The sequence below is a fragment of the Erpetoichthys calabaricus genome, chromosome 2 (genome assembly GCF_900747795.2).
Source record: "Erpetoichthys calabaricus chromosome 2, fErpCal1.3, whole genome shotgun sequence".
Lineage (NCBI taxonomy): Eukaryota > Metazoa > Chordata > Cladistia > Polypteriformes > Polypteridae > Erpetoichthys > Erpetoichthys calabaricus.
Genome location: NC_041395.2, coordinates 227,178,533 through 227,186,172, shown reverse-complemented (window position 1 = coordinate 227,186,172; position 7,640 = coordinate 227,178,533). Strand labels below are relative to the sequence as shown.

Genomic DNA, 7,640 nt, shown 5'->3' with positions numbered 1-7,640 from the left:
CCGATAACACTGTAATCCTCTATCATTTTAAAGCAAGTTGCTGTTCCAAAAATTTCATTCTAAAGAACATCAAACCAGTTGAAAATGAGCAGATTCTATACCTTCCAAGCAATATCTTTTATCTTTCTTTTTTGCACAGCTTACAATTAAAATACTCTCTACAGATATGATCTGTTCTTCCTTGCTTCTTTTCTTTAAGTATTCATTCTCTAAAGTTTCTTTGTTCTTTTACCTGTTTTGCTTTTCTTTCATGTTCACATTTTTGTATTCTCCAGACTACTATTGAAAATATATTCTGGCTCTTTTGATGCTTCTTCTGTTCTCTCAAACGCTTCTGTGATATTAACAATTTATTTCTTTTATATTTCATTCTTTCTATATGAAATTAATTTGAAACTAAATTAATTTAACTATCTACATTTTCTTATTTAATTAATTTATCTCATTCTTTATTTATACTTTTATCTGTCTTTGTTTCAGTTATCCCTTTCTGTTTATGTTCTTCTAATATTTTTTTTTCTTTTGTTTTTTGTTTTTTTAGATTTATTATGCAAAAATCATCTAATATGGATATTTATTTGAGTCCCTATGTCTGTGACTTCTCATTCTAAGTGTTAAAGAAAAGTTCTCGAGTTTCTTCCTCATCACCCTCATCTTATCCTACCACTGTTATGATATTCTTGCTATTCCTGCTATTTTTAATCAAATTTATATTCAATGGACAATCTTTAAACTTGTGTGTGGAAAGCTCATAAACATCCTGCCATTTATTTATCATGCTTTCAATCATCCTACTCTTAATTAGTTCCAATATGACCTGATTTTTAGATAGATAGATAGATAGATAGATAGATAGATAGATAGATAGATAGATAGATAGATAGATAGATAGATAGGTTGTCCATTTAACAAATTAGGGCTCTGAAGCTTCTAATTATGAACAGGAAGACAAAAATGTGTTCATTTATATTGCTTGTTATTACGTTTAGCATCAAGTGAGATGTTTATAACCTTTATACAGTTTCCACCTTTTGAATTCCTGAAAAATATTAATATCCATATTTAATGTCTTGTTTTCATTTATTATTTTCATGCAAAAATGTATCAAATAACATACAGTATAACTACAGTATATCCTTTGTTAATAGCTGACCACAAATTCTTCAAATATAGCAAAACATACAAAACTACTTTAAAGGTAGACTGACACAGAAATTTAAAGAGAAATGCCACTTGGCATGGTTTAAACCAGGGGTGTCAAACTCAATTGCACAGGGGGCCAAAATCCAAAACACACTTTAGGTCGCGGGCCAAACAGGATAAACATTCATTGAACACACTAAAACTAAACTTTTAAAACTTTAAAACTTTTAAAACTTAACTTTTTTGAACATAAATATGAATAAAAACAGACAGGAATATTATTCCGGAATAAATCAACTCAAAACTTAAATAACTTATAATATTTTGCTCTCCATAAAAATATATCCTGTCTAAATTATACAAGTTAGAAATAAAGTAAACGGTAAAAGAACAAACATTCAAATTTCTTTACTCTTATGTCATTTTATATAAAAAATAAACTTAAATTTTAAATATCCCAAAAGATTTTGCTCTCCATAAAAATATATCCTGTCAAAATTATACAAATTCAAAATATGAACATGCTGCATAAAATTTAAATTAAAAATATAAATAAAATTTGTGCTTTTCAGCAATAACAAATCAAATTATTCAGTTGTCTTTGCTCTTATGTCATTTTATCAGAGCTGGACGCCTGGCATCTTTTTTTGGCAATAAGTTCGTTTATGTTTGGTGTGAGGTTCTGTGTTGTGGAGATTCTCAGGATGGACTGCAGGTGCTCATCAGTGAGACGACTCCTGTGTGCTGTTTTGTTAGTCTTCATCACTGAGAAGAGCTTCTCACACAGATATGTGCTACCAAACATGCACAAGGTTCGAGCCGCATGTAGACGGAGCTGGAGCATTTCTGCGGGAATGGAGTGAATAAACTGTTTGGGCTCTGCAGTATCGTACTTTGCCTTCAGTGTGCCATTACACTGCAGCTCAATCAGCTCCATCTGAATCTGCACAGGTGCAGTTTCCACATCGACAGCAAATGGGTTGCGAAGCAACTCAAAATTCTTTTTTTGTTCTTCAAAGTCACCAAAGTGCCGTGCGAACTCAGTGCACAGTGCGCTCAGTTTATCAGTAAAGTGCGTATTTGGGAACACCGTTGTGCCGACTTGGTTCAACATTTCTTTCCAACAGGGAAAGTGGGGCAAGTTGCACTGGTGCATTTGTGTCTCCCATAAAAGCAGCTTCACTTGAAATGCCTTCAATGCGTCATACATGTCAGTGATCATGCGGTCACGTCCCTGGAGCTGGAGGTTTAAGGCGTTGAGATGAGCTGTTATGTCAGCCAGAAATGCCAACTCGCATTTCCACTTTTCATCCCTGAAATTGGTGGAGTCTTTTCCTTTACTGTCCATGAACTGACAGATTTCGTTGCTGAGCTCAAAAACTCTGTTGAGAACTTTTCCCCGACTATTACATTACATTGTCATTACATTGTCCATCTTCAGGACTTTGCCACATAGTGCTTCCTGGTGTATGATGCAGTGATATGCTGTTAACTCACCAGTACAGTTCTCCTCCTGCATCTTTACTCGCATCCTTTCCACTAGTCCACTTTTTTCACTACACATAGATGGTGATCCATCAGTTGTAAGTGCAATAAGTTTGTCCCAGGGCAGTTTCATGTCGGTTATACTTTGAAATACATTTTCAAAAATGTCTTTTCCAGTCGTTGTCCCGTGCACTCCACGGATGAAGATGGCCAGCTGTGCAGTATCAGTCATGTCAGTACTTTCATCCACAGGAAGAGAGTATGCAATAAAGTCTTTGCTTCTTTCACTCAACTGTGTTCTTAAATCAGTGGCCATCTCACAAACTCGATCAGCAATCGTATTTCTACTCAGGCTTACATTTGCCAGCATCTGCATTTTTGTCTGGACATAAGACGTCAAACACCTTGATCATGCAGCTCTTCAGAAATTCTCCCTCGGTAAATGGCCTGGCTGATTTGGCGATCTCCTCTGCCACGATAAAACTTGCTTTCACAGCAGCTTCACTTTCTGATTTTGCACGGGTAAAAAACGTCTGCTGAAGTGTCAGATTCTTCTTTAACTCTTCTGCTTTCTGTATCTTCTGCTTTGCATTCAGGTCTTTCAGGTTATCCTGATGTTTTGTCTCATAGTGCCGTCTTAGATTAAATTCTTTAATTACAGCCACATTAGCTCCACAAATGAGACACACGGGTTTACCGGCAACGTCAGTAAACATATACTCAGCCTCCCATCGGTTTTTAAAGGCTCTGTTTTCAGAATCAACTTTTCTCTTCGGCATCATGAGGGCTAGCTTCGCAATAACTTGCAGCATCATAAGCTAGACTTGATTAACGCGGGAAGTGTTCAGCAAGGCAGCTGAAGCGCTGCATTATGGGATCTGTAGTTTATTGTGTTACCAGCGCTTCATATCGCCGGGCCATTAATAACAATAATATATAAAATGATCTCGCAGGCCAGATATAATTACACGCCGGGCCGGATGTGGCCCGCGGGCCTTGAGTTTGACACATATGGTTTAAACCATTCAAAATACCTGACACTCCGTGCATTGTTATAAAATCCTCTCAACACTGAATTTATTATTTCAATATCCAGTCTTTAACATTCTGTTCTTAATTCGTGGCCTCTTTCAGCTTTAATTGTAAACTTATTCAGCATCACGCTTTCAGTTCAATAATAACAACATCAATACACCGGCCACTCTGCTCTGCCATATCCAAAATCAGGGAACTTAACCAAATTATTTTCTGCCATAGTCAAGTAAAAATAATATATATATATATATATATATATATATATATATATATATATATATACTGAATAATGTTATTCATAAGGGAGCATCCACACCTTATTTTCAGGGGTTGTCATTTGTCAAAAAGGGGTCTTAATAAATGAGAACATCAGAATAGTGATTACAAGTCCTGCTAAGATCTAAATAAGAATAATGTTAAACCCATCATGGTAGATGCTTCTAAACTAAGTCAATAAACTCCATCAACAAAACAACTGTTGCCTAAAGAGTAAGTGGGCTGATGGGTAGTTGACCCTAGCTGATTACTATGCAGCTGTACATATTAATATGAGTGAGACAAATGAGAGGGTGAGAGTCAGTTACACAGACAAACAAGAAGTTCTGTCACCTACAATGGGCATTGACCAGCCCTGCATTCAAACAGGCTGTGTAAACTACTGATGATGAGGACAAACAGACTTCACAAACAAGATACAAGTGTCCTTCTGTTGGTTGTTTTCAATAGCTGCCCTGATAAAAACAGAAAAAGGTAAGTAACCAAAGTATGGTTTAACAAGAAACCATAACAGCTGCCTAAAAATTGCTCATCTGATTCAGCGGTCCTGGACCATCTTCATTCACGATTCACCAGAGATGTTACATTGCTTAGCGGTCTCCAGGATCCAATGCAACTGCTGCTGCTCAACAAGATGACCACACTGCAAAAATCTATACCTAAATAAGTATAATATTCTTACATGTAGTGTTTTGGTATAAATTGACTTTAGTGCCAACTAAACAAGTTTGTATAACATAATTTAAGTAAATGTCCCTTGATTTGTCTTGATTATCCTTTCATGTCTTATTTTTGGGATATTTCTAATTAGATTCAAGTGGAATGCCCATAAAAGATCCACCAGGGTTAAACTTTATTTCAAATATTTTTACTTCAAGACAAAAACATCTATTCTCAAGCTTTAGTCTTGAGGTTAGTGGGAATTTATTTTCCATTGAATGTCAGCAGACATAACACAGTGAAGCTTCAAACGGCTTATATGGCATTTATTAATCATACAATTTGTACATCACACAATAAACCGAACACAGTTTAAATCGAAATCTATGCATTTGACATAACAGAAAGCATATCCTAAAATATGGTTGAATCCCTGCTACTAGGTTTGGATAATGCTAATATATCAGTAATAAAGTACAACATCATTTTACACAAACCATTACATAGTACATATACAAACATTAATAGCTCTTTCTAACCGACTTTGAAGTGTCACAAGTTTAAGCGCTCAATTGCATAATGTCACTAAGTTAGTACTTAACTTCAAGATACCAGTTGTCTTTGAACATAAGAAATTTAAAGTATATTCTCAGGAAACAGTCAAATTGTTTTGATACTGTCACACACGAGTGCATAGGAAGCAGCTGAAAGACCCAATGATTAGCGCAAAATCGCATGTCAGGGGACAATGGCAGTGTGCTAACCTTTCTCTCTTTGTTCCTTCAGGAAAGACAAAAATCCACCGCAGTGAGTTCACACCGAAATAAGTAAACAAAGACGCCAGCCACTTCCAGGTTCCTTCATTCCCTCTGGTCCCCATCTGATGACGTCACCACTACCCGTCCACCACAACGGTTTCTTCCCAGCATCCTGTATCAATTTCCGTCCCCACCTCATAAATACTCCAGCTGTTATTTCTTTGGTTGTCCAGTGTTGTATTGACAAAGTTGACTGTGTTAAGTGAAAACGAAGAACTTTACAGTATACAGGGATGGATTCCCCAAACCTTTATGACCTTTATTGTTTGTTTATTTTATAATATATAAAGTTATCAACAATGTTTTAAATTTACACTGTCCAACTATAGACATCTCGCACACATCTAAAAGTAATATCTGAATGTGTTGTAATTAGTGTGCCTAAACACAAACTCAAAAAAACAACAGTGCCTTATGAGGTAAAAAAAGTCCACAATTATGATTTTTATCCCCTACAGTACATAGAAAAGGACTTTGAAAATGTTTATTAATAAATCCGCTATTCAATTCTAAAACAAAATTAAAAATGTTCTTAACTAAATACACACAAATCCTGGGGAAGTTTGAATTCCAAAATCTATTGCACTTTTAAATGAATCATAAGTACAGTAATCCCTTGCTATATCGTGCTTTGACTTTCGCGGCTTCACTCTATCGCAGATTTTATATGTAAGCATATCTAAATATATAACGCGGATTTTTCGCTGCTTCGCGGGTTTCTGCGGACAATGGGTCTTTTTACTTCTGGTACATGCTTCCTCAGTTGGTTTGCCCAGTTGATTTCATACAAGGGACGCTATTGGCGGATGACTGAGAAGCTACCTAATCAGAGCACACAGTTAAGTTCCTGTGTGCTGATTGGCTCAGCGACGGAGTGCTGCATTAACCAGGAAGTCTCATCTCACTCATTCAGCATTAACGTGCCCCTGCTACTGCTTCAGGGGCTGTGTCCAAGCGCCAACAGAAGATGCAAATGATTGCAGAAAAGGTAAAAGTTTTGGATATGTTGAAGGAAGGGAACAGCTACACCGCTGCAGGACACCATTACAGCATCAATGAGTCCACGATTCTTTTTATTTAAAAAGGAGAAAAAGCATATAAGATCTACAGCCACAGTGTCCTTTAACCAGGGCGCAAAACGAGTTGCAAGTGGACATGATAAGGCAGTAGTCTGGATGGAATCTGCTTTAGGGATTTGGATTGAAGAGTGCTGGAAGAACAACGGCGGTGCTACACAGTCGCCTGAAGAGGCTCCTTTAGAAGAGCTGTAACACTATCCTTTGTTGTGCAGTAAAATTAAACTCATCGTTATCGGACAAGTCGTCGTGTCATTGTTGGTGAGTAACCATAATTAATTATCTACGTACAGTACTTATTACATGTATATAGTTTAGAGTCACTGTACACACATTTTACTGTATACAATTTTTCTTGCATTGTACGTATTTATTGCTGGTGGCCTGTCTGTCGTAATGGCTGTAACATATGTGATATCGGAGATGCTCGATATCTTTAAAATAATATTTAGGTTTTACTGTATATAAACTGTGTTTACATACATAATTTCAACGAATCTTACCTAATATCTAAGAGAATACAAAGGGTTTATGCTGTATAATTGTGCGGGAAATGTTTATAATAGTGTGGGAGAGTTTATAAGGGCTTAAAATATATAAAAAGAACCATATGAACATATGGTTTCTACTTCGTGGATTTTCATCTTTTGCGGGGGGGTTCTGGAACGCAACCTCCGCAATGGAGGAGGGATTACTGTATTACAGAAAGACAGCTTTATAATATTGGCACAGGTTTTTGCCATTAGAAAGTTTGAATTGGTGATGAAATTAATGAAGGTTGGGGATTCCTGCTGGTGGTAATGACCTCAGCCCAGAACCAAACAAGAATGTCTTCCAATGTCACACCACTGTTATGTTCTGAAATTGCAATATTAAGTAGGTAGTTAGTGAACAATGACGTTCTTGATTACAAAGATGCTACATGCTCAAGCAAACCATTCTGGAGACAGGAGAGTAAGGTTCAAGCTAAACCCAGAAAACCCAGTGCAGAGAACATTCTCTCACATACTCACACTAACCCAAGCAATCAAGTCAGCAAAACTGAATGTTTAGGTTATGTTGGAGGAGATGGGAGTATCCACAGAATACCAAAGTAAAATACTGGAAGAAAACATTAATTCCACAAACTCAACAATGATGCAATGAT

At 36.5% G+C, this 7,640-nt stretch overlaps 1 protein-coding gene across 1 annotated transcript; it reads right to left on the bottom strand.

Moving 5' to 3' along the window:
• Positions 1 to 1,801: 1,801 nt before the first annotated feature.
• LOC127526697 (general transcription factor II-I repeat domain-containing protein 2-like) lies at positions 1,802 to 3,647 on the bottom strand. Its single transcript, XM_051922870.1, has 2 exons — positions 3,134 to 3,647; positions 1,802 to 2,335 (listed from the first exon to the last, which is right to left on the bottom strand). The coding sequence occupies exons 1-2, from the start codon at positions 3,441 to 3,443 to the stop codon at positions 2,208 to 2,210; spliced, it is 438 nt and encodes a 145-aa protein (XP_051778830.1). The 5' UTR covers positions 3,444 to 3,647; the 3' UTR covers positions 1,802 to 2,207.
• Between the last annotated feature and the right edge of the window lie 3,993 nt (positions 3,648 to 7,640).